At 37.3% G+C, this 25,104-nt stretch overlaps 1 protein-coding gene across 2 annotated transcripts in view; it reads right to left on the bottom strand.

Moving 5' to 3' along the window:
- LOC149229397 (nucleic acid binding / methyltransferase) overlaps positions 1–25,104 on the bottom strand; it is a 231,172-nt gene that overhangs the window by 72,536 nt on the left and 133,532 nt on the right. For both annotated transcript variants that reach the window (XM_089378615.1, XM_089378614.1), the window contains one exon: positions 9,576–9,657. In XM_089378615.1, coding sequence (XP_089234741.1) covers positions 9,576–9,657 — 82 coding nt within the window. The remainder of the gene's footprint in view (positions 1–9,575; positions 9,658–25,104) is intronic.

Below are 25,104 nucleotides of genomic sequence, written 5' to 3'. Positions count from 1 at the left end.
TTTGCATATAAAAGCCCGCTGCCCGCGCCTGTCACGATTTTTTCACAAAAAATCGCGATTTTTTCGAAAAAATCGTGTATAAAAAAAATTTGCCGATTTTTATGGATAAAAATCGCGATAAAATCGGTTGGGCGAAAAAATCGCGATTTTAACAACACTGATATAATGCTATATTTCTATTTTGATGAATGTCTAATGCATGGAATTACTTTCATATGGTGAAATAATGTGCCCTAATTAAATTGTTGGAAGCATTGTAGCTATTGGAAATTTTTGCATGTGTTGCTCATTAAACAAAATGAATGAATGTTCCTAGAGAGCAATTTGCATTTGCATCCTTGAAACTCCATAATAATTGCCATCTAAGTAAAAATTCTAAGGTTATCGTGTAGCCGCATTCATATAAAGTGAAGTTGTTTCTTTAGGCCTCTTTGAAGAGCGAAATTCCCAAATCAAGAGCATTTTGACTTCAATCTTCCCAATTGCTAGGCAATAGCCCTAGATCCTTCACAATCACATCAACTCATATCATTCTTTTCGCCTCTTTTCTTTCTCCTTTCTGTCCCTTTGAGGACAAGAAAGTTTTCTAGGGCTTGGTGCGAAATTTTAGGGTGGAGGAATTTTGGGATTCCGTCTAGATAAGTGTCTTCATTTATGTCTCCTCTAGGCATCCTCCAGTTTTGAACAAATTCCAACAGTGGAATTTCAAATAAATTGATGCCCTAGCTATCACACCAATAGGGAACCTTGGAAGCTAATTCTTCAACTTGAGGATTCTTTGAAGGCTTCAACTTTAGTACTTGTTGAAGTATATCAATCATAGCCTTTTCTCTTGTATATCCTGACCCTGGTTGTACCTTTATCTCGTCAAATATCTTAACCATAGGTCTCAGGTAGACTTCCTTTCAAAGGGGTTTTTCTGGGAAAGTCATCTTAGCTTCTCCCAAAGCTCACAGCTTAATTGAACCTTTCCATTGAATGAGCCATCGTTGCCTCACTTTGAATCCTATTATAGACACATTAATCACAAGTGAGGGATACTGGGACTCCTCCCATCAGTGAAAATTCGAGAAGAGAAGAGGGCATAGGATGTGGTGACAGTGGGCCTTTGTCCCAAATTGTTAGTATGCCCTCTAGCTTTAGCCTATTTACTAGGCCTACTAGTTTGTGCAACAACAGGTGGTTAGGAGAAATGTTGTTATCCTCACCACCCACATTCAATTCTTGCATGGAATTTGACCTCTATCCATGTGATGGCTTGAAGCTTTGTTTTTTGAGAAGTCCTCTAGGACCAAAACATGTATATTCCTCATATGGAATATAAAGATATTTATTCAAGGAAAAAAAAAAAAAAAAAAATATATATATATATATATATATATTATTGAGAGAGAGAGAGAGAGAATTTAGTGCAATTTTATGATTTCTTTTGTTTGTTGTCTTCAACCAAGCCAGCCCTTGAGTCTTTCCAAGTACCAAGTCAACTCTTGACTCTTTGTCCAAAATGAGTCAGGCAACAAGTTGAGTCCAGTGACTTTGCTTGAGTCACAAGAAGCATCGTGAGACAATCTCTAATACTAAGTCAGTGAAACAACACATACTAAAGGGCACATAAATAGTAAACAACAAAATCTCATTACCCATTCCTTGGCTTTGGTTGTTAGGAAAGGTTATAGTGGATACCATTGTCGTTTGGAGGTTGAGTTCTTGATTCTCTTTGACCCTCTCACCCACTTTGTTCTTTTCATCTTCCCAACTTTAACACATCTCTTTTGGCACTTATTATCTATTTATTTCATTTTATTTGTAGTTCTCCCAAAGATGCTTTACCTCTCCCACTGCCCATTCATCTTTGTACATTTTATAGTCCCATTGCACAATCATGGACACTAATGGACATTAATATTTAAAATCTTAAAGCAAGGAAACACAAGGCTAATCTTTATTTATAGTAATGCTCTTATTGAGGGTTGTAACAAGTTCCAAGATAATCTATGTAACACCTTAATAACTTCTCTAGGAGCCAAAGCAAGACAAATTTCATTTGCCTGAAAAAGATTGTAATTGATAAATAACTATAACTGATGTTCAACTCTCTTTCAGTTTCATAACTGGAAAAGCAAATAACTTGCCTAACACTACTCAATTGTTTGTGCTTTAAATTTGGTTGTTGTGGCTTTTTCACAGTAACAAATTAGTTTTCATCCATACCCTCTTGCTATTTTATTTTCTACTGATCATCTCATTTTGTTCTTTCCCTTTATGAGCTACCCTACATGATGTTTTAGGGATGTTTGTCACACTCCCTTCTGCTTCAGCTATCAACTTCAGCAGAATATGCCATGTATAAGGCATTAGTACCTGAAATAAGTTTGCAAGGTAAGAGATGGTTTATTGCATGTCTGTCAAGGAGAGAGACAGATTTCATTTTGTTAAATTTGGCAACTAGGGCCAAACTCCATGTGGGTCATCTTATTTATGGCAGCTGATATTTTTCTTGGATCCCTCTCATTGAAAGATGTAGGATTGATCTAAAGATCATCTGATTCCGATAAGTATTCATGGAGATATGAATTTATTTTTGTTATTGGACAAATCATCAAGGTCGGCCAGCAACCAAATAAACCCCACAAGTGCTCAACGTTTTAGCATAAAAGGAGATGACTTGAGAGTCATTTCTTACACTCACTTCACTCATGATCTCTCTCCACTTGTTTTGGGTTAGGTGGCTAGATAGATCTAGAGGGAGAAGCCCTAGATGCTGAACCTAAGATGCCCTAGCCGCAGTCTTATGAGGAGATCATCTTGCAGGTAAGAGGAGATCTATATGCTGCCATAGAGGAGACTAATTCACTGCCCTAATGAGATCTAGACGCAGTCATGGAGGATTATGGAAGAATCTTATATGCAGCCCTAATCACAGTCACGCAAGAAGACAATCTGGCCGCAGTCAAAAAAGGGTTCTATACGCAACAAATCAAGGTGCCCTAGATGCAGTTGAAGGGAGGAACGCCTAGCCACAATTGAAGGGGATCTAGTCATGCCCTAGCACAGCAAAAGAAGGTCAAATGCAGCCATATATTTGCAGTTGAAGAAAGGCTCCTATACGCTGTATAGAGGAGGCCTATCCAAGATCTCAAGAAGACCTAGCCGTTGTCATATCAAGCCCTAGCCGCAGCTCTAAAGCTAGTCCTAGCCGCAGATCAGAGGAGACCTATACGCTGTCATAAGGAGGCTAAAGAAGAGTTCTGGCCGCAGTTATATAGAGGCTCATATTCCGCAATTAAGGAAGGCCTAAATCCGCAGACAAAAGGGAACTCTATCTGCTGTCATGAATGCCCTTATTCACAGTTATGGAGAAGCCATATCCGCAGCAAAGGGAGGACTGATCAGCAGTGGAATATAAGTTCTATATACAGTTTGAATGGCAGCCCCAATCTGCTGATAAGAGAGGTCCATTAGCAGTCTTGTGAAGATTTTTATTCACAGCTCAAAGAGACCTAGTTGCAGTCACTTTAACTGCTGTCATAATACCACATTGCTGTAGGTGACTAATTGTAGACTATTTGGGCAGGTTGATAACTCAGTGTTGCTGGACATATTATAATTTATGGGACAGCAGCATAGTATAGCTCAGTGCTATCAAAAAACAGTGATGGGTAGCAATGCAGCATAATGTAAAAAGGGTGCAGCATGATATGATGCATAGTACAGCACTATGTATGATGCAGCTACATGGTTGGATGCTACATGCAGCAGCAAGCTTATACATAGGACAGCTGCAAGCATGAAGAATCATGAACAGCAGCAACATGTTAAAGCATGGACAGCAGCAAGTACATTGGGACAGCAGTGAGCATGGTGCAGCAGTGGCACTATGTACAGCAGTGCTAAACACTAGGACAGCAGCAGCATGAACTCTAGCATTATGATGATGGGTGCAGCATGGTGCAGCATGGTGAGGTGCAGCATGATGACGAGATGCAGCACAATGATAGGTGAAGAAGTCACCTTAAAGAATCAGTTGAAGCAGCATGTCTTCAACTGATCTCATGTATCATCTTCTTAGAGATGATCTATGCTCTCATCTAGATAAGTCAAAGTGTTGACTTCAGTTGTAAATATACTATCTGTCTCTCTCTCTCTGTTGAACTATTGAAGAACATATAAGAAAAACTGATCAAGGGTTTCCCCACATTGGGGTTTGTCCCTGGCTAGTGCCACATCTTGTGTCCTCGTCTTGGCTTGTCTTCTGCGATTTATGTTTATGTTCTATCTGCAGTTTACGTTAATGCTGATGTGATTGCTAATCTAGAAAAGATATTGAGCTAACTATGAAAATTGAAATAAATTTCTCTAAGCATAGAACATACCTAATCTTAACCTGGTATCGGAGCTGAGGTGAAGACAAAGCCCAAGCAAGAGTGAAAGAGCAATCACTGAAGACAGTTGGGAAAGGACAAAAGGATCAATGGATTCCTCATCCCTCTTCAAATTCACCAAGGGTGAAGTCGAAGCAGAGTATATTATCAGAATGGCACAGCGGAAGCTTCTGATGGCCTACCTAAAGATCACTTCATTGGGAAGTCTGAATCTAAGGGTGGAAGGAAAGGCAGATGCCTTGGTTGCAATAAGTTCGGCCATTATGCGAAGGAGTGTCCAAATGTCAGGGACACATCACTTGATGATGATAACAATCATTCTAGGGACATCTTCAATGATCAGAGGAATGACAGGTAATGCAGATCATCAAGGAAACGGTCGACTCTTCAGAGAAAGCAAGGAACCCCAGGTATGAAGAATCAAATGTTGTTTCTGATAAGATAAAGAAGCGTTATCTTGTATTGGCCCTCTCCTTCAGATTCTTTGGGAATCTGGCTTATTGATTGTAGTGCTTCAAGGCACCTCATCGAATAGAAGGATGCTCTCTCGAATTTGTTAGAGATGGAAACAACCATGGGATTATACTTGGAGTCGATGCCACCTATCTCGAAAAGAGTGTAGGGAATGTTACCCCTCAATTGAATGTGGGTAACTCTATTCATTTACAAGAATCTCATTTATGTACCTGATCGCAAAAAGAACCTAGTGTGCATTTTGGCAAAGGAAGTCAAAAGGTTTCAGGGTGACATTCATTGATGGAAAGGTACGTGTTTGGAAATAGAATTTTCAAAAATACTTTTACTCATGGGTTCAAGGTTGGCAATTTGTATCAAGTTGCAGGATGGTCCATTGGGGACCATGTCAATTGACACATCTCATCTATAGCACCAGAGGCCTATTATGGGGCCCTACCCGATGTGAGTCAGATGGTGACAAGGATGCCTGAATTCAAGAAGAGCATGAAGGTACATGTCTGAGATGTACCGAAGGAAAATCCTACAAAGGGGACCATTCCCCTCATGTAGCAGGTCCACAGGTTTGGAACAACCCAAGGGGTTTGAGATTCATGATCGAGAATCTCATGTGTGCCGGTGGAAGAAAACCCTCTATGGCTTGAAGCAGATCACCCCGGGTTTGATATGAGAGGATTGATAGCTGTTAGATGAAGCCGAGATTCACTAAGAGTGAAGTTGATCCAAACCATTGTTTGAAGGTTGTGGATGATAGACCTCTCATACCGGCACCTTCTGAGGACGACCTATTTCAAACAGGTGCAGACCCTCTCACTTGCAGAAGTAAGAGGGAGTTGGATTCTGAATGTGGAATGGTAAACTGCAAGCCCGTGACTACCTCGAGGATCTTAACTTTTAGAAGTTATATCGTGATGATGCCGGACCAGATTTTGGAAATGCCTCTGAGTTTCATAAACTCATTTGCATTGATGTTCTTGGTGAACTTCCATCCAGACATATGTTTTGCAGTTAGCATGGTGAGCTCATATTTGGTTGAGCCTCATTGGCTTGGTGCCAAGAATCTTCTGAGATATATTCGGGCACAATCTCTCATGGATTGAGATACACTACCAGAAATATGAAGCTGCATGATTATTCGAATGTTGACTAGGTAAGCAGTGTGGAGGATCACTAGAGCACTTCTCAGTGCTGGTTCTCTTTGGGTTCTGCTTCAATATCATGGATGAGCAGGAAGCAGTAGTCGGTTGCTATAAGCACCGCCGAGACCGAATACATAGCTACGAGTATGATCTCGTATGAAGTTGCTTGGTTATGAAAGCTCTTCAGTGAGATGTTTGTATATATGATGAATACCACCGTGATCCTCTGTGACAACCAGGGGGGATTCGATTGTTGAGGAATCTCGTATTCGATGAGTGCTCCAGCAGATAGACATCAGATACTACCTTATCTGGGATATGGTAAGTCGATGAGAGAGGAGGCTCCATCGCATTGAGACTGATGTACAGGTCACAGACATTTTGTCAAAGCCCCAGGGAAAGGTCAAATCTGTGACTTTCCCGAACGACTTGAAGTCATTGAGAGACCTTCTTATAAGGGTCCTGCATGTTGCATGCATTGAGGTCTAGAAGCTATGGGGGGCTTGGGGTACTTACCAGAGCGACATACGACCACAGGGCAACTCACCCTCCCCTGGTGGTGCGCTATGTACAGGATGAAAAGTTCAACCTTCCCCTGCGGTACCTCGTGACGACTTTGGGACAGGATGATTAGTTCTCCTATGGGCCAAGATGATTAGTTCTCCTGTGGCGACTGTTGGACAGGATGATTCGTTCTCCTGTGGGACAGGATGATTAGTTCTCCTTTCGAGGCATCCTACCCATGTAGTCTGGGACTCACGGGAAGTACCTCTCATCTGATCAATGAGCAAGGAAATGGGGTTAAGGACCATAATAGTACTATCGATGGACACATCGTTGTATCTACTGTACTCCCTATGCTAGGATGACCTCCATTGATCTGGGATCAATGAAACTGATCTGGGATTAGTATGAGTGGTTTGAGACACTCTCTTGTGATATTGATATGGGATCAATAAAACTGACTTCGGGCCAGTAAGAGTGATATGACACACTCTCTTCAGATGAAACTGACTTCGGGTCAGTAGAGAATGGTATGAGACATTCTCGATCAATTCTTCTTCTTCATGGTTCAGCAAAGCAGAACAGAGCAGATTAGAGCAAAGAAGTGCAAGGCACTGATGACAGAGATAGTACAATCGGACATATGGATCAGTGGATGTAGTTCTCCCTAGTTGAAAGGGAGTGTTAAATTTGGCAACTAGGGCCAAACTCCATGTGAGTCATCTTATTTATGGCAACTGATATTTTTCTTGGATCCCTCTCATTGAGAGGTTTAGGATTAATCTAAAGATCATCCGATTCCGATAAGTATTCATGGAGATATGAATTTATTTGTGTTATTGGACAAATCGTCAAGGTCGGCCAGCAACCAAATAAACCCCACGAGTGCTCAACATTTTAGTATAAAAGGAGATGACTTGAGAGTCATTTCTTACACTCACTTCACTCATGATCTCTCTCCACTTGTTTTGGGTTTGGTGGCTAAAGAGATCTAGAGGGAGAAGCCCTAGACGTTGAACCTAAGATGCCCTAGCCGCAGTCATAATCTTGCAGGTAAGAGGAGATCTATACACTGCCATAGAGGAGACTAATTCACTGCCCTAATGAGATCTAGATGCAGTCATGGAGGATCATGGAAGAGTCTTATACGCAGCCCTAATCACAGTCATGCAAGAAGACAATCTGGCCACAGTCAAGAAAGGGTTCTATACGCAGCAAATCAAGGTGCCCTAGACGCAGTTGAAGGGAGGAACACCTAGCCGCAATTGAAGGGGATCTAGTCATGCCCTAGCTGCAGCAAAAGAAGGTCAAATGCAGCCATATATTTGCAGTTGAAGAAAGGCTCCTATACGCTGTATAGAGGAGGCCTATCCAAGATCTCAAGAAGACCTAACCGTTGTCATGCCACAGCTCTAAAGCTAGTCCTAGCCGCAGATCAGAGGAGACCTATACGCTGTCATAAGGAGGCTAAAGAAGAGTTCTGGCCGCACTTATATAGAGGCTCATATTCCGCAATGAAGGAAGGCCTAAATCCGCAGACAAAAGGGAACTCTATCTGCTGTCATGAATGGCCTTATTCACAATTATGGAGAAGCCATATCCGCAGCAAAGGGAGGACTGATCAGCAGTGGAATATAAGTTCTATATACAGTTTGAGTGGCAGCCCCAATCCGCTGCTAAGAGAGGTCCATTAGCAGTCTTGTGAAGACTCTTATTCACAGCTCAAAGAGACTATTTGTAGACTATTTGGGCAGGTTGATAACTCAGTGTTGCTGGACATATTATGGGACAGCAGCATAGTACAGCTCAGTGCTATCAACATACAGTGATGGGTAGCAATGCAGCATAATGTAAAAAGGGTGCAGCATGATATGATGCATAGTACAGCACTATGTATGATGCAGCTACATGGTTGGATGCTACATGCAGCAGCAAGCTTATACATAGGACAGCTGCAACATGGGACAGCTGCAAGCATGAAGAATTGTGAACAGCAGCAGAATGTTAAAGCATGGGCAGCAGCAAGTACATTGTGACAGCAGTAAGCATGGCACAGCAGTGGCACTATGTACAGCAATGCTAAACATTGGGACAGCAACAGCATGAGGTCCAGTGTTGTGATGATAGGTGTAGCATGGTGCAGCATGATGACGAGATGCAACACAATGATAGGTGAAGAAGTCATCTTAGAGAATCAGTTGAAGTAGCATGTCTTCAACTGATCTCATGTATCATCTTCTTAGAGATGATCTATGCTCTCATCTAGATAGGTGGTCAAAGTGTTGACTTCAATTGTAAATGTACCATCTGTCTCTCTCTCTCTCTGCTGAACTATTGAAGAACATATAAGACGAATTGATCAAGGGTTTCCGCACATTGGAGTTTGTCTCTGGCTAGCGCCACATCTTGTGTCCTCTTGTCTTGGCTTGTCTTCTGCGATTTATGTTTATGTTCTATCTGCAGTTTACTTTAATGCTAATGTGATTTCTAATCTGGAAAAGATATTGAGCTAACTATGAAAATTGAAATAAATTGCTCTAAGCATAGAACATACCTAATCTTAACACATTTGCATCCATGAAGTCCTATTTAGATGTTGACTGCACCACATATAAGTCTACAAATAGAGAATAAAAGTAAACCAAATGAAGCCAAAGGGTTTAGCCCAACTAGTTGTCACCAATATTGCTAGAAATTTGTCTAGTTCCATGGCAACAGGAGCCTGGTCCAAATCACCTGGGTTATGTGCACTAATCTACACCAACAGATTTATTAGGGATGCCATGATCCATCCACGAATGTGGAGAAGCATCCCTTGGGTTTCCCTGTGAACTTTTACTTGGAAAAAAAAAGATAAACTAAATGAAAATTACATTCCCAGTGACCCCTAGTGGAACAAGTAAAATCTATACCCCTTCTAATGTTTTTAATTATTAAAAAGAAGTCATAACAAAACAATATAATGCTAAATGATAAATCAGAAATAATGCCATTCATAAAGCAACAAATTGAAATATATACATTAAAGGAAGTGGAAGCTTGAAGAAATAGCAACCTAGGGTTTCGTAACACAGACCTGTTAATAAAAGGAAAAAGGCATTATTTTCGTTTGCAAGAAGCCTCATCGTTTTAGAGACCTTCACGAGACATTCTTCACTCTGTAACCCCAACAATTGAAAAAACATTCAAATTCTCTTCGTTGAAAATTGAAATCTATATGAATTAAACTATTAAACTTTTAAAACATGAAGATAAAGATTTAAGAAATTCAGCGATTTAAGACTAAAGAAACAGCAATCAGGACCAAAGTTTACAAGGCAGAGAATTAAGTTTCCACTTTAAGGTAAAGGGAAAAATGTTCATAACATGCAGTTGCTTAGATGTAGAGGCCAGATACTTACCTCAGTTAAGTCACAAAAATATTATTTATTAAACTTCATGAATCACATCTTCTTAATCACAACAATTCAATAAATTGCAATTCAATTCAGCCTTTTGGGGACTTGTTATTATAGTCAAAGTATACAAGAGAATGGAAAATGTAACCAAAATAAGTAAAATTCTGCAGCTTAATATACAGTTATAATTCTGTAGATTTATTTATTTAACTATGGTATTAGAGTATTGTTACCACACAAATTGTACGTTAGAATGGTGAAAGCTCCAACCCACACCGTACAATCCAAGTGAACCTCAATAGGTCACCCACTGTCAATAGGATTTCCCTCAGCCCAAGGATCGACTATGGCATAAAACAAACCAGACATTTACTAAGGGAACCCCCTTGAGGGTCTGTGTAGCAAAGAGGCTCGATGATTACTTCACACCAACAAAAAACAAGATGAGGTCTATCCCCCTGATTTCTCCTCCCACATGACTCTTTGCTCCTTGGTGGATCAATAACACCAAGCCTTCCAATGATCTTGAATCACTTACAAATTTAAACCCTTTAATTACTACAGAGAGAACCAAAAAAGAAAAGCCTTCTGAGTCATAACATACATCACATAATAAGCCCGAAACCCAAATAACTACCAAGAAATATTTTCATTCAGCCCTAGGGAGAGGAATACTCCCACTATCCAACCATGAATTACAAATGAGGAAGTCCTTCCTTTATATAGAGAAGGTAAGGAACTTCCTTTACATTAAAAAAATATTATTTGCAGAATTTCCTTAGATCTAACAAGGAAATTATAGATTCAGTCTAGTTCTAGAAACTGAGATTAATAAAATAAAGTGATCAAATCCAAATGTACAATGAGAAATAATATATCCGCACAAAATAGTGGATCAATCCATCGAACTAGGAAAGAAAAAGTCCATAAATTATTGGTTCTTGAAAATAATGACCAACGTTCCCTTGATTCATGCTTGAAATAGTTGTTAAACCTTGATGGATGTGTCCATGTCCCTAGAAATGGTCCAACTTGCACACATTTGACTTGATCTAAGATAAATGAGAGGAATAGTTGCCAAACAACTAGATTAGGTGGCTCCAACAACTAGTTTGACCCTTCTTTGACTCCCATGAGTCAGTTGGCATGTGAATTGACCAGTCCCAAAAACTACCTTGTACAAAAATACCCTACTAGATTTGTTTAACATTTTGCTTGAAGGAGGTAGATCCCGACACGAGGATTCCAACAAACTATCACATGCCCAATTTGAAGCTAGGGTGTTTGCTATAGGCCACCTTCAATAACAGGCATGTGAGCTGCAAATTGTCATATTTTGCTTGTATGGGTGCTAGAACTCCAATGTTTTGCTACTTTTGGTGTATTGTCCTCTCCAAATTGATGGGCCAATGGAGCATGAAATAGCCTATCCGACCTCGTAGGCTATAATCTTGATAAAGGGGTTAAAACCCAATTTTTCCTATGTTTGGACAACATTGAGCAAAAGTTGTGTTGGTGGTGGCCAAAAACCCAAAATTGGGGGTTGCACCCACAACCCCTCACATTTTGGAGCTCATGGAAAAATCTATAAATAGAGAAGAGTTGAGATCAAATGAAGCATCATAATTTGTGGATCAAATCATTTGTTTTCTTGAGTTGTGGCTCTAAGGGTTTTAAGACCCCATCTCTCCCACTAATTTCGGTGATGAAAGATTCCACCCTAGTTACTAAACCTATTTTCTACTTTTTATTTTTGTTCTAGTAAGCAAGGATTATTATATGTCTGAAGATTAGCAAAGCATTGGTGAAGAAGCTAAGACAAGGTATTCACATTCCTCCTGAAGCTAAAGAGTTGAATTGAGGCCAAATAGAGACTAATTCATGGAACAAATCAAAGAATCCTAAGTTCAAACCCCATGCGAGATCACCCTGTGGCAAAAGGAGAAACCATCTGAAGCAGACTGAAATTCTAGAGTTTAACGTCATCCTTTCTAAGGGCGGAGTTGTAGGACAGGTTCAACGATAACCATTTTGTGGCCATCCGTGATTGTTACAACAATGAAAAGAGACCTTTTAGGCTGGTCTAAGCCCTCACTGAGGCTAGAGAGAAATCTGGAGCAATCTAAAGTTCCTAAAGCAAACAAAGAGACATATTTTGGAGGAGTTCTGAGTAGACCAAACTTCGCATAACCATTTAGACACCTCACTATCTCCCTGAGGCAACTCGCACTCCAACTTTGAGTTACTGTCGCAGTGCAGACAGTCCCTGTAGTAGGACAAGGGTTCGTCCTGAAGCTAGTCAGAAAAATTTCTTTGGTCAAGAGTCAAGACCATTATAGTGTAGCTTGGGTCAGTTAATAGGAGGATAGTGACCACTTATCTAGATCTGTTGAATTCAGAATTATCTTAAAACTATTTGTAATTGTACTAGATTGGTTCAATTTATATGGACAATTGAATTCAAACTATATCAATATTGTTGAATTATTGAATGAATAAATTGTAATCCTTGCACTGTATGGTTGTCGTATTGATTGAAAAAGCGGGACTGTTTACTGAAGGTTAGATTTATGTTGGAATAGTTATTTCATTTTTTGGAACAAAAAAATAAGTTTGTGAAAACCTTAGTTGCCTAAAGAAAACCTAGGGAAAAAATTTCCCTCGAATATTAGTGTGGTATCAGAGCGAAGGTATTCTATGAGATTGTGAGTGCATGAGCCTTGAATGCTTCCATAGTATACAAGCAACATCACAGTAAGAAGAAAGAGGAACACCCATCAACCAACCATGGGGGATAAAACAAGACAAGGGGAACAGGATCCTGGTGCCCTACTAAATGCAATACTCTAGCAACAATGAATGACCAATGTGCTAATGCAAGGGCAGCAACAGATGGCTCAGGTTATTGTCTGAGACATAAATGAGCTTGGTAACAATGGATTGAAAGCAAGTAATACAGTTGGTACTAAAGGAAGTAGCAGCCATAACCATGGCCCTTCCAATACTATTGCTCAAAAAGACCACCAATGGGGAAAGTCATAGGGCTTTACTTCCTCAATTTTTGAACCATCAGCGAACAACCACCACAGAAGCAACAGAGTTGAATAGACTCTTTGATGCATACTTTCAAGAGTATGCAACACTAGAAGAGAACACTTGAGCAGCCATGACTTTCGAAGAATATAGTATCATCAGATACAGAGATAGACCTCGGGGACAGCTGAATTCTGATCTAGTGCGCAAGGTGAGTAAACTTTCCCTCCCCTCATTTGATGGATCATCTAAATGTTCAGCAAGAGCTTGGGTGCAAAAATTGGACACCTACCTCAGGCTCAACCCTATGTTAGAGGCAGATGCTATCTAATTTGTTGGAAATGTAACTAGGTTTGGTCGTCATAATTATGATTGTACTTGTGTCATTATATATTTCATGTAAAAACAAAAGAAGAAAAAGATTTTATTATTATTATTATTATTTTCTAATCAAAGCATGTTCTTCATGCTTCTAGGGTTTATTGAGTCAAAAGAAAATTTGTCATGAGTCAATCTATTGTAATTGAGTCAAGTCCCTTTTGGACTTTTGCAAGAAAAAAAGAAAATTTATTTTATTTGAGTCAATTTGTCACCCACAAGACCAAGTCGGCCCTACCTGGGCAAGTTGGCCCAGAAAGGCACCAATTCGACCTCCTGGATGTATATATAGAGAGAGATGTTCGACCTCATTGTGGAACTAATTCACAACTTCAATTTTTGTGCAAAAGAGAGAAGAAAAAACCAGTGAAAGTCTAAGGAAGAAGTGCAAAGGTCAAAGGAGAGAGAGCGTAGGTCAAAGGAAAGAGTATCTTGTGAATTCCGCCACACATGCAAGATTTTTTATTTGTTCTGACAATTTCAGGGTTACCGCAAGGCCAAAAATTTCAGGGTTTGAACAGATTTTGAAGGTGTTGGCCAGCGTTGACTTTGTTGAATTTGACTTGGTTGAAGAAAGATTGCAAGAGGGTTGACACGGGTCGTGTGGGAGGTCTTGGTTTTTGGATCTTGGACGATAAGAAGAGGAGTTGTATGGGTTTTCCCCCTTCTGGGGTTTAGCCCTGGCTTGGAGCCCACATCTTTGCATTCTTTGTCTCTTGTGATTTTCATGTTTTAAGTTTTGGTAATTGTTTGATGAAGAGAACATAATAAAAGAAATAAGAAGCCAACAAATATTCACAAGCAATTATCAAGTAAGAGAAATCAACCCTAATTTGCTAGCTTATAGGTTTCTCAACATGGTATCAAAGCTAAGATGAAGGGAAGGCAGGAAATTTGAAGATCCAGTTGGCTTATTTGAAGACAACATTGCAGCATTCATTTCTTCTAAAGGAATATGGAAAAATAGCATATCCAAGAAACAACAAAATTCTACTCAAGTTATTGATCCGAAGCCTATAGCATACAAAGCTTATACATGTCTATAATACAAATTGCTATCATCATTTTGTTTGAAGTCTGAGCTCGAAGATCTGAACCAGTGACAAATCATTGTTCTGGGCATCTGAATCCTAGAAATGAAGAAAATCTAAATCTATGATGAAACTTATAAATAGTCCAAGCCTACGGTGCAGTAATTTGAATTCTCTGGTGGTTTAAATGAAGTTTTTGAATCTTATATGTCATCGATTCAAGGGTATGTTTGATGCAAGTTCTGCTCCTATATACAATCCAAGTCCTGTTATGACAAACAATGCAAGTAAAAAGGTTTGGACAAGAATTCATGAGAACAATTTGACAATCTGAAGTCTAAGAAGAGGGATCCGAGTTTTATATAAGAAGTATTGTTATATGTGGTATGGAGTCATGTAGCCCAAATTCTTGGAAATTTGAATCACCAATACTAGGAAATATCACAAAATCTAAGACCAAGTTCAAAGCAAGTCCGAGTTGGATACAACTATGAAAAAGACTAAAAGAAATCAAGAGTCAGAGCTCTACTCCTGTGACATAAACAAGAATATCAAGGAGAAGTTTTGAACCTCTTTATCTCAGACAAAGGAACAAATCCAAGCCCAAGTTTTCTAAGAAAAGTTCAAGCTCAATTATATTCCAATGGAAGTAACTTGTGGTGGCATAAAAGAAGACAGAAACCCGAATAACCCGAGAACTTTTCATAAACCTAGAATAACATTGATGCAGAGATCATATTCAATGGTAATACTAGTCCGAGTAAAATTGTAGATAGTTCAATAGATAAAGGTTCCAGTTATGAAGGTTCATCATCCAAACTACAATACAAGTCCACTTGGTGTGATAGAGTATGTAACTACAACAAAAGAACTATGACAATTCAAAAGAAGAACATAATAAAGCCCATATTCGTAACACAAGAATATGAAGGAAGGTGGACTGCAAAGGTATAGGAAGTTTGTAGCATAAGCACAGTTATAGAAAGACGAATTTCATCCATGAAGCCGACCTATTTGATAATGAATTTTGAAAAATGAAGGACATTGCAAGCAGCCAAAAAAATATCTTTGTGGATCCCGACCTTTTTGAAAAGAATCAAGACAAAGCAAGTAGCTTAATGAAATTTTTGACGTTGAAGGAGTTAAGGCACCTTTGTTGAAGAATGTTCGCACTTGACAATTGAAGAAGGACCAAATCTTTCCAAAGAAGAGATAAGGAAAGGTTGCAGAGACATGTGTAATTTTTGTCAATTATATTAAGTTCATTAGATCATGGTGATGATCATTTAAAAGGTAGTAAAAGGGTCTACATAAATATAGAATAGAGGTTGTGACATATTGTTGATATGGTAGTTGCTTATGAAGACTAGGTCATGAGATCAAGAAATGAAATATATAAAAGGTTGGTCAATAGTGTCTCTAGGGTTTTGCAAGTAACCCTCTAGTGTGGTTGAAGAATTTTGCAATTCTTGAATGGCAGATCTTAATGATTATGAAGAATCCAGGGTTTGTAGAACTTGTAGTTTGTGAGGTCTTGTAGACTTTTTCCATTTAGGGTTTATAAGCCCTAGCAAAAGTTTGAGTTAGGAAACCCTAGGATAGAAACCCTAACTAACCATTTATGTTGTGAAAAGAAAATATAGCTCTTGATATTGATAAGCATGACATCATGCTAATGTGAATACAAAATTAATGAAAATATTCAAGATTAAGAGGGAGTTGACTCTCTTCAAAAAGATAAGTATTTTATACCTATTGTCGAACAAAATGTCTAGACACCGCGACAACGGCTTAGATCGGAGGTTGTCACACTGATCCCCAATCACTTTGTTTGAGTTGTTTCCCTATAGCAGACTAAGGGGGCTAGACCCTATAGGAATGGGATGAATGAAACTATAGCAGACTAAAGGGGGTAGACCCTATAGGAATGGGATGAATGAAACTATAGCAGACTAAAGGGGGTAGACCCTATAAGAATGGGATGAATGGAAACTAGTTGGGAACCAACCAATTCAGGAAGATCAATTGGGAACCAATCTGGGAGACACGGCTAAGCAACCAATACTTGTTTTAGATTTTGCAAGATTTTAAGGATTCAAATTGATTTGAGGGAAATGATACCAGTGCCTTGTGGAGTCAACAATCTCGCGAAGGAAATAAGGTTCAAGTAAAGGATGGGAAACTACTGTTAAATGATTCGATTGTCTCACATGTAAATGCAAAACTTAAAGTTATGTGAAATGCAGGGACTTGGTTAATTTTAGTTAAATGAGGGCCTAAAATTATTTATGAAATATGTCTTAAATGTTATTTAACTTAAGGCTCAGAAAAATGGTGATCTAAATGTGAAAGCAGATCCTTATACCAGGACTGCAAAATGTAAAATTTGCACAAATAATTACTGAAATGCACAATGGGCTGAAATGTAAAATGTTGAAATAAAACACTTTTAAATTCAAAATTCATTTGTATGAAATACTCAATCAAGATCATTAGATGCATAAGTAAAACTAGATTAGTCCTACTTGCATAAGCATGTAAAAACAAATGAACTTCATAAATTAAACTAAATGTTTTAAGCTCAAGTCATATTAATGAAATATCAATCTAGTAATTTGCTCTTAAATCGAATGTTAAAATCAACAATATATTCTAAAATAGCAGTCTTGTAACCATGCAATATTCAGAAATTTCTATGTATAACAACAGAAAATTTTAAGTAACAAATTGATAACTTCAATGCAAAAAATTTCAGAGTTTAATTGTTTCTGATCTATTCATGTATTTGATCTAAAAAACTCATAAATAAACTACTGAACAATAGTAAAACAATTTTCGGAAATTTGTTTGCAAAAGCTACTGAAGCTAACTTCTATTTCTGCAATTATACAGTAGTAAAAATGTAAATTAAATCTACTATTAAACTCCAGCTAATTGCAAAATGCCAGTATTAACCTTGTTTTCAAAATGGAATGAGGAGAGGTTAGAGAGTGTGCATCAGTCAGCCCTTAGGGACTTGAAGACACTTGAAGATGAATTGCCCAAGTCACTGAAAATCCTCCAATGCAAATGCCAAACTTAGAAAAATTTTGAGCAAATTTTGTTAAAAAAAATTGTTAAAATTTTTTGGGAATTTTTTAGGAAAAATTTAGGGAGAAAATTTCAGTGAAGGAGGGACGTCGAGAAGAAGGGAAGAAGACCGAGAAAGCAGAGAGGCCGAGAATGAGGCTAGAGATGGCCAGCATAAGTCCTCAAGGCCCAAAAAAATTGCCCACAATCTTCTTGAGATTTCTCTTTAACTTGCAAACAAAATGGAGATGCCCTCCAGGGCTTAGATCTCTCTCCGGAATCCACAAAAATCACCTTCAATTTTCAGATATTTTCCTGCACAAACAAAAGACAGAAAACTCCAAAGCATGTATATACAAAAATATGAAATACCCAAAACCCCAATGAATTAAAAATTTTATATTTACAAATTTACAATAATATTCTACAGATATAGTAGATCTGCAGATCAAAACCATATATTAGCCATATTTAAACAAATTTTGCACAAATTTAGAAATAGATATGAAATTTTTAAAAGGCACAAGCCCAAGAAAACCCTGCAAATAAAATATTTTATAAGATAACTTCAGAAATTAAAAACAGTGAGCGCTTTAGATTATGTAAATTGAGAGTCAGTTGGTCCAGTTGAGGACTTCTCCAAACGCCCAAATCCCGAAGGATAACTTCTGCACACTTAGATCTACTTGTTAGATTAATAGAGATTCAAAAATGATCATAAAATCATCAAGAAATAGAGATACCTACTACTTCTATCAAATCAAAATGATATTTAAAAAACCCAGAAATCTGTGCAAGGTACCTGTACACGGATCAATCATCAAAGGCTATTAATCAACAAATGCAAATAAAAGCAGCAGAGTATTAAGAACAATATTACCACATAAATCTAAAAGAGCAACATCACGGTCTGAAACCCCAAAGTCTTTGCGTTTTATTAACTAGAAAAAGTTACAAGAGCATTCTTAGAGCAATTACACTATTGAAAATCAGATCCAAATAATGGAGAAAGACCTTTAATTTATAGAAAAATTCTCCAACATCTAGTTGGATTGTTCCCCGTCAAAGCAATCTCAACTGTTGATGAAAATCAAATGATCTTTTAATCATCACCGTTGAAATAAAATTACTTTTTGAGGAAATTCGAATTTCACTTTTAATTTCCTTTTAATTAACTCAAAAATGATTATTTTGAGTTAATTGCCGCAAAAAGTTGACTTTGACTTAACTACTATGGCCCAAGGGTTCAAAATATCCTGAAATTTTCAATTTTCCCTTGGCCGAGGACCACCAAAAATTAAAAACTTTAAAACCCACGAATTTTAAATGTTGGAGAATTTAATTTTTCCTAGGCCCTAAATTAATTAAATTTTTGGCTTTAGCATTTTAAATTATTTTAGCCAAAAATTTTCATTAATTGACTTATGAAGGGATTATTAATTTTTACAACCCTCTAATATTTAGCCATGGTGTCTAACTATGAGGGACCATACACTAAATATTTTTTTTACATGAAATATTACATTTCTAACCCATGAAGGGGAAACACCCATTCCTTATAGAGCCTCAATAATTCCCACTTTTGTGACACAAAATATGATCTAGTAGACTAAGTGACTTGTAATAAAATAATCATAAATAGTTAAAATTATTCCCAAATCACTTTTACAGAGACTCGATAAATAACATTAAGACTCATTTAAAATCCTGACGACAAAATCCACCCTAGCTTTAAGGTGAGGCTAGAGGGGAAAACTTTGTCGATCATCTGTGTTTAGAAACACACATGAATCTGTAAGACTAAAAACCTCCAAGATAGAAATCATCATCAAAAAAATAAATTTACCTAAGTTGTTACATACGTTTGTCTTACTAGGATCTCATTTACATTACAAAATGCAGAATGGGTTTACAAAACTCCAGTGTACATATAGCTGATAATGATGAATCTATGGATTATCTGAGTGCTTGGACATGGTGGAAATCCATGTCAACTACCTCATGTCCAAGCAATCAGATGATCCATAAATTCATCATTATCAGCTATATGTACACTGGAGTTTTGTAAACCCATTCTGCATTTTGTAATGTAAATGATCCTAGTAAAACAAATGTATGTAACCTAGATAAATTTATTTTTCTGATGATGATTTCTATCCTGGGAGGTTTTTAGTCTCACCGATTCATGTGTGTTTCTAAACACGAATGATCAGCAGAGTTTTTCCCTCCGTCCTCACCCCAAAGCTAAGGTAGATTTTCTCGTCAAGATTTTAAACAAGTCCTAGTGTTATTTATCGAGTCTATGTAAAAGTGATTTGGGAATAATTTTAATTATTTGGGATTATTTTATTACAAGTCACTTAGTCCACTAGATCATATTTTGTGTCGCGGAAGTGGGTAATTATTAGGGATCTATAACGAACGGATGTTCCCCCTTCATGGGTTAGAAATGTAATATTTCATGTAAAAAAATTATTTAGTGCATGGTCCCTCATAGTTAGACATCATGGCTAAATATTAAAGGGTTGGAAAAATTAATAATCTCCTCATAAGTCAATTAATTAAAATTTCTGGCTAAAATAAATTAAAATGCTAAAGCCAAAAATTTAATTAATTTAGGTCCTAGGAAAATTTATATTCTCCAACATTTAAAATTCGTGGGTTTTCAAGTTCTTAATTTTTAGAGGTCCCCAGCCAAGGGAAAATTGAAAATTTCAAGATATTTGGAACCCTTGGGCCATAGTAGTTATGTCAAAGTCAACGTTTTGCGGCAATTAACTAAAAATAATCATTTTTGAGTTAATTAAAAGGAAATTAAAAGTGAAATTTGAATTTCCTCAAAAAGTAACTTTATTTCAACAATGATGATTAAAAGATCATTTGATCTTCATCAACGGTTCAGATTGTTTTGACGAGGATCAAGCCAACTAGCCATTGGAGAATTTTTCTATAAATTATAGGCCTCTCTCCATTATTTGGATCCGATTTTTCAATCGTATACTTGCTCTAAGAAAGCTCTTGTAACTTATTCTGGTTAATAAAACACAAAGACTTTGGGGTTTCAGATGTGGTAATATTGTTCTTAATACTCTGCTGCTTTGATTTGCATTTGTTGGTTAATAGCCTTTGATGATTGATCTATGTACAAGTATCTTCCCCAGATTTCTGGGTTTTCCAAATATCGTTTTGATTTGATAGAGGTAGTAGGTATCTCTATTTCTCTAGGAAACCGGATTCGTCCTAAACCCCCTGCGAATCCCGAATCCAGCAAATCCGACACGATTCGGTCCGGATTCGTGTCCAAATCACAGGACACGTCGTGTCCGAGGGCGTGTCGCGATTTTCAGGGGCGTGTCGCGATTTTAGGACACGTGTCCAGTTTCCAGGACTCGCTAAGCTCAACGCGGGTATGAAAAGGGCGTGTTTGCTCATTAATATTTTCATTTGGTAAGTGATTTGTGCTGTTGCAGCAAGGAGTAGAGCATTTTGGCAGCTTCATAATCAAGTCTAGGCCCTAGTATTGATATGCTATTCATGGTAATGTTAAATTCTTAAAGTAAAAGTGACATTCTCCTTAATCTTCATTTTCATCCTTTTACTTAAATTTTTAACATTACCATGAAATGACTCAGGATGTTTGAGAGTGGTTCCGGCCTCATTGGATTTCATATGGAGAAAGTAGAATTTTAGATTTCATTCAAAATACAGCAGACTTATCAGTTTTTCAGGATTTTAGGATTGGGGGATTGCAATGTTTCCATTGAATTTTGTCATGTATTAGGGTATGGAACTCGTATTTAATCAAAGAGCACCAAACCAAGAGCTTCTGAATATGTCGCTCCCGCTCCCATTTTCGCTCCCGCTCCCCGCTTTCGCTCCCGCTCCCAAGTAACACTGTTCCTGATGATATGGGTCTGGACACCATTGTTGAGTTGGCATTGGCCAACATGGATCTCAATGATCCAGTGCTAGAGCCTGTTAGATTTGATGACTTAGAGGGGTCAGCCTCCATACCAGCAGATGCAAAGGCGACTATGGATACAGGGGAGGAGGAGGATGTAGAGGAGAGCAGTGGGGACCATGATGATGGGGACAGTGATGCTGATTGATGCCTTGAGGCTTGTATACCTGTAGTTGTTTTATATTTTCTATTTCTATTTGCCATTGGCATTGCACCAACACTACCTATGTAACACATTTTGATTTGATGACTTAATGAGAAAACTACAGTTGTCAGTGTGTTTATCTTACTATCTTGTAGTTGTAAGTTGTCTTTCAGTTATGAATTATGAATCATGATTTAAATTTTTAATAGATTTATCATTTATGTGACCAGTACCACTGACATTTATTTGAATTTTGTATGTACTATGCATGCTAATAGCTATAGATGAAGATCTATGTTTGAAATCAATAAATTTGTATCATTAATTAAAATTTGTGTAAGAAATATGATAATATCTAATTTTTAATATATATATATATTTTAAAATATTATATATATATATATATATATATATATATATATATTTTAATAAAATAATATATAACGTGTCCTAACGTATCCTGTTCCGGGGGGTCAGCATGTCCCGAATCCGACACCACGAATCTCGAATCCTACGTGTCCCGAATCCCCGTGTCAGGTGACTTAGCTATTTCTTGATGATTTTATGATCATTTTTTATTCTCTATTAATTTAGCAAGCAGATCTAAGTGTGCAGAAGTTATCATTCAAGATTTGGGTGTTTGGGGAAGCCCTCAGCTAGACCAACTGACTCTCCTTTACATAATCTAAAGAGCCCACTGTTTTTAATTTCTAAAGTTATCTTATAAAATATTTTATTTGTAAGGGTTTTCATGGGCTTATGCCTCTTTAAAATTTCAAATTTATTTCTAAATTTGTGTAAATTTTGTTTAAATATGGCTAATAGAGGGTTTTGATCTGCAGATCTACTAGATCTATAGAATATTATTGTAGATTTGTAAATATAAAATTTTTAATTCATTGGAGTTTTGGGTATTTCATATTTTTGTATATACATGCTTTGAGGTTTTCCGTCTTTTGTTTGTGCAGGAAAAAATCTGAAAATTGCAAGTGATTTTTGTGGATTTCAGAGAGAGATCTAAGCCCTGGAGGGCATCTCCATTTTGTTTGTAGGTTCAAGAGAAATCTCAAGAAGATCGTGGGCAAATTTTTTTTTTTGGGCCTTGAGGCCCTATGTTGGCCATCTCCAGCCTCTCTTCTTTCTCGGCCTCCTTCCCTTCTTCTCTGCCTCCCTCCTTCACTGAAATTTTCTCCCTAAATTTTTCCTAAAAATTTCCCACAAAATTTTCTCAAAATTTTTCTGAGTTTGGCATTTGCATTGGAAAAATTTCAGTGACTTGGGCAGCTCATCTTCAAGTGTCTTCAAGTCCCTAAGGGTTGACTGATGCACACTCTCTAACCTCTCCTCATTCCATTTTGAAAACAAGGTTAATATTGGCATAGATTTGCAATTAGTTGGAGTTTAGCAACATATTTAATTTACATTTTTATTGTTGTATGATTGCAGAAATAGAAGTTAGTTTTAGTAACTTTTGCAAACAATTTTCTGAAAATTGTTTTACAGCTGTTCATAAGTTTATTTCTGAGTTTTTTAGATCAAATACATCAATAGATCAGAAAGAATTAAACTCTGAAATCTTCTGAACTGTAGTTATCAGTTTTTCACTTAAAATTTTATGTTGTTATACATAGAAATTTCTGGATATTGCATGGTTACATGACTATTGTTTTAGAATATATTGTTGGTTTTAACATTTGATTTAAAAGCAGATTACTAGACTGATATTTCATTAATATGACTTGAGCTTAAAACATTTAGTTTAATTTCTGAAGTTCATTTGTTTTTACATGCTTATGCAAGTAGGGCTAATCTAATTTTACTTATGCATCTAATGATCTTGATTGACTATTTCATACAAATGAACTTTTGAAATTAAAAGTGTTTTATTCCAGCGTTTTACATTTCAATCAATTGTGCATTTCAGTAATTATTTGTGCAGATTTTACATTTTGTAGTGCTGGTATAAGTACCTGCTTTCACATTTAGATCACCATTTTTCTGAGCCTTAAGTTAAATAACATTTAAGACATATTTCAGAAATAATTTTAAGCCCTCATTTAACTAAAATTAACCAAGTCCCTGCATTTCACATAGCTTTAAGTTTTGCATTTGCATATGAGACAATCGAATCATTCAGCAACAATTTCTCATCTTTTACTTGAACCTTATTTCCTTCGCAAGATAGTTGACTCCACAAGGCACTGGTATCATTTTCTCAAATCAATTTGAATCCTTAAAATCTTACGCAATCTAAAACAAGTATTGGTTGCTTAGCTATGTCTCCTAGATTGGTTGGTTCCCCACTGATCTTCCTGAACTGGTTGGTTCCCAACTAGTTTTTATTCATTCCATTCCTATAGGGTCTACCCCCCTTAGTCTTCTATAGGGAGACAGCTCAAACGAAGAGATTGGGGATCAGTGTGACAGCCTTTGATCTTAGCTGTTGTCGCGGTTCCTAGACATTCTGTGCAACAACATTTTTTGGCGCCGTTGCCAGGGATAAAGTTTTTTTGCCCTGGGTACTCACGACATTTTTTCTAATTTTCTAATCTTCTAATCTCTTTCATTAGCCTGTCAAGCGGCACAACATTTTTTGGCATCGTTGTCGGGGACGAATTTATTGGACCTTGGCTTTACGACATTCATCTTCATCTTTTCAGCCTTTTAATCATTTCTTATCCCATCAACGCCACATTGTTTGGCGCCATTATATTTCTTCATCTTTTCATCACCTTATCTTTTTCCTCTCACTATTCCTTTCATCTTCTCTATCTACACATTTAGCACCCGGACATTTCGGTTGGTTTCTTGTTTGGGTGGTGACTCCACTTATTCATCCATAATTTCTCAAACAAGAAGCCCTCCCTAATATCTAGATTCTATATGTTTCTCCCTGACTAGCCTTTCGGTTTTTGCCACTTGGATCTTGAAGCTAGATTCATGTTCAAGTGGCGACTCCACTTCTTTCATTTTTTTCTTGATTTTCTTGAGCAAGGATCTCTCTCTCTAGCATCCATTTGGCCCCTCTTTTTTCCTTTGAGCAAGACATCATGGACTTGTTCGCCCCTTGTAACTTTGCTAACATACAAGGTTATCCAAATGACCTTCCTAACAATGGCCTTGACAAGTTGTCTTCTTTCCAAGGGAATAATATGGCTAGTGCTACGGCGCATCTAAAAGCTTTTAGCTCTTGGTTGGGTAAAAATGCTAGAGGTGTTGACTATAATCATGAAGATGTGAAAATGAGCCCCTTTGTTCTTTCCTTAAAGGAAGATGCTCTGGAATCTGGATTGGTCTACAGAAAAGCTTGATAATTCGTTTAATTCATTGCAATCGATTATTAATGCCTTCAAGGACAAGGATGGAGACAAAAGAGAAAAAAGAAATTTGGTTAAAGCTATCAGCGTCATAGAGAAGAAATAAAATGAAACCATAGAGGAATTTAATAAGAGGTTTAATGGTATTATTAAAGAATTATCTCAAGATTATAGACCTCCTGTCAGGTCTCTTTTGGATTTTTATGTTGATGCCTTTAATGTTGATACTTCATATGAGTTGAAGCGAGCTAAAACTAATGATTATAAGGCTAC

Source organism: Pinus tabuliformis, chromosome J (assembly GCF_031772625.1).
Source record: "Pinus tabuliformis cultivar Carrire ecotype Pingquan chromosome J, CPIR1, whole genome shotgun sequence".
Lineage (NCBI taxonomy): Eukaryota > Viridiplantae > Streptophyta > Pinopsida > Pinales > Pinaceae > Pinus > Pinus tabuliformis.
The sequence above is the reverse complement of the archived record's forward strand: the minus strand, read 5'-3'. Positions and strand labels throughout refer to the sequence as shown.